General features: G+C 45.9%; 1 protein-coding gene across 1 annotated transcript in view; it reads left to right on the top strand.

The window, feature by feature from the left end:
* The first annotated feature begins 826 nt into the window (after nucleotides 1-826).
* Nucleotides 827-2,522, top strand: part of MRPL14 (mitochondrial ribosomal protein L14) — a 3,312-nt gene continuing 1,616 nt past the window's right edge. Inside the window, exon 1 of the mRNA XM_009581684.1 lies at nucleotides 827-916. Within this exon, the coding sequence (XP_009579979.1) occupies nucleotides 843-916 (74 nt within the window). The 5' untranslated portion in view covers nucleotides 827-842. The remainder of the gene's footprint in view (nucleotides 917-2,522) is intronic.

Raw genomic sequence — 2,522 nt, forward strand, 5'->3', positions numbered from 1 at the left:
TCTGGCAAAGTGAGCAGGCTTCAGATAAGCCTTTGCAATTGCACGTGCAAGCTGGTCCCCATCAGTCTGACAGAATGAGGTTAGGGAACCGCCATAGATGTAGTCAGGGAAGAGGGTGTGATAAACCCAGTCAGAGGTTAACCTTGTAACCCAGCTCTGCTGCAATCAGGGTAGTGTTTCTGTTTGGGTTGAGTGCGCACCGTAAAGTTACAGGGAACTGTTTCATCTGGGCAGCCTTAACAGGGCAAGATTGGCAGAGGTGTGATTTTGGTCTCTAAATGCAGGCTGCTGAATACCTCATATGTCCTAAGAGGAGGATGCCCTCACCAGTGGAGCTCTGTCTTGTTTCTTGTCTGGCAAATTGTTTCTTGAAGTTCTGATGCCGGTCTGCAGAGTATCTCTGTCTTTTTGCTTGGTTTTATAGGTAACATTAGTAGCTTTTACAAGTAATTATGGTAGCTTTTACTGGTCACTGCAGCCTCTAAATCAGTTCGCATCCAAAATTCTCAAACCTGCTTGTTGTTACATGGTTCACAGTGCACGCAGAAGGGCCCTTGCCTCTGTGCACAGGAAACTGCAGTGCAGTGATACCGAATCCAGCTTTGTAGTATATGCATCTGAATTATACTGTCTGCTGAATTCAGGCAGGGGTTGTTGATCTGCTTTGTATTGTGCTGCGGATGCCGTTAGCACTCTGTGTGCTGTGGATTGCAGCGTCTAAAGAGGTGCTGAGACTCCAGTGTGTGATTCACGTAAGGAAAATGAAGTGAAGCAAATTTTGTCCAATTTCCAGAGTTCATAATTCTCTTGTTTCTTACACAGGGCGGGTTACCAGAATCCAAATGGCTCTCTTGAATAGGCGATTGGGTTTATCCTTAACCCGTCTAAGCAGCCCGGCAATCCAGCGACACTTCAGGTAATTTTCAAATCCTGCTTTTACTTTTGTTCTCTTGGGAGAATTTCCTGATTGAAAGAGATGCTGTTAAGTAGGTCAAGCGTAAGATACAGTATTTCTAATTCAAAAAGGTTAATACAATAAAACAAAATTTCATAGTTGTCTCTTCACGGGTTGTAAAGTGAGCCCAAACACAACAACAGATGCAGGTTCCTGGCAGTCTGAGTGTGGTCTGCGTTTTTGTTTGCTTGTAAGGAGAAGGAGGCTTTTAGGCCTTTGAGGATGATGCAGGGGGCCTGCAAGCAAAAGTTGAAAGTGCCTGTGTTTCTCAGCCAAGTCCAAAAAAGCAACAGCCAGCCCCTGCTGATGTAAAGCCAATTACAAGTTTAAAATTATTCCAGAGTTTATAATTTCAGCTATTTAGAACAAGAGTAACCTGAAAAATTATTGCCTTGTACCTTAACGGTGTCCATTTTGTTGTTTTTCTTTAGGTCCTTGTTCCAGGCTCAAGGCCTTTAAAGCTTCTTAAATTTATGGACCTCATGTTTTACAATGCCTTGCACAAAGCTTAGAGCCTAATCCCACGGTACACTCACTGTGGGTATGGGTAATCTCTAGCATATAGCTCTTTGAAGGATCAGAGCTTCAGTTTTTAGGGTGAGAATAGTCATTCCCATGACTGTGGTCTAGAGAGGGGATTAAGACAATGCTCAGGGCTAGGTTGTGTGATAGTCCCAGGAGCTATCTCGAGGAGGTATCTAAGTCTTACTGGCTTTCTCTGTAAATGGACTGCATGAGAGCATTGGCCAGTAAACATTTAAAGGATATATATAGGCTGACAGCGAGAGGGAGGCCAAGTCCACAGAAGTGAGCAGTGCTACTGCAGGACGTCAGCAGTCTTAATGGGGAAACCTTTCCTTTGTGGTGGGCTTGCTTTGGATGTGGTGGGGTTTTGCTCCAAGACTGTGGTAGAAATGAAGGAAGGAGGGGAAAGAAAATGTCCTCCTTGTGCAGTTACTCTTGTCTGGAGGTACGTGGGCAATCACACTTACAGTTCTTTGCTACTGCTGTGTTGTGGACTTGGTCTCGCCTAGGTTCTCCCTTCTCTTTCCTGCGACAACACACTTGTCCCCTTCCAGCCTCCTCCCTTCTGCCTTCCCTGCTGTGCAGCCACAGCCTGGCAAGCAGAGGATAGAGAGTGTGGTATATACCACAGTCCCTGCCAGGGGATGGGATGGGAGAGGGTGGCTGCTTGCAGAAGTGAGTGACTTCTGAGAGAGAAGAGGTGTCCTCTTGTAGGGGAAAGCTGGGGTAGGCCTCTGCTGTGGGAAACAAATCTTGAAAGGCAGCACTGGACCTCTGGAGCAGTTAGACTAATGCAGACTGACCCAGCCAGCCTTCCCTTACTGCAGGTAAAAACGTCTGCTTCAACTCATGTCCATCCACACTGTGTTTGATACACAGGGGATGGCATTGCAAATACAGGTCCTTTGTCTTCAAGAAGGGGTGGTAGTTCCCATTGGTCTTAATTTACTGTACACGCTTCTGCTCTGCAAAACAAGGTGAACGGTTAGGTTGATTCCATATGCTGTCTATTTGAGTAGTTCAGCTGACAGCAGCTTGGCAT

Source organism: Fulmarus glacialis, unplaced genomic scaffold (genome assembly GCF_000690835.1).
Source record: "Fulmarus glacialis isolate BGI_N327 unplaced genomic scaffold, ASM69083v1 scaffold31347, whole genome shotgun sequence".
NCBI classification, from domain to species: Eukaryota; Metazoa; Chordata; class Aves; order Procellariiformes; family Procellariidae; genus Fulmarus; species Fulmarus glacialis.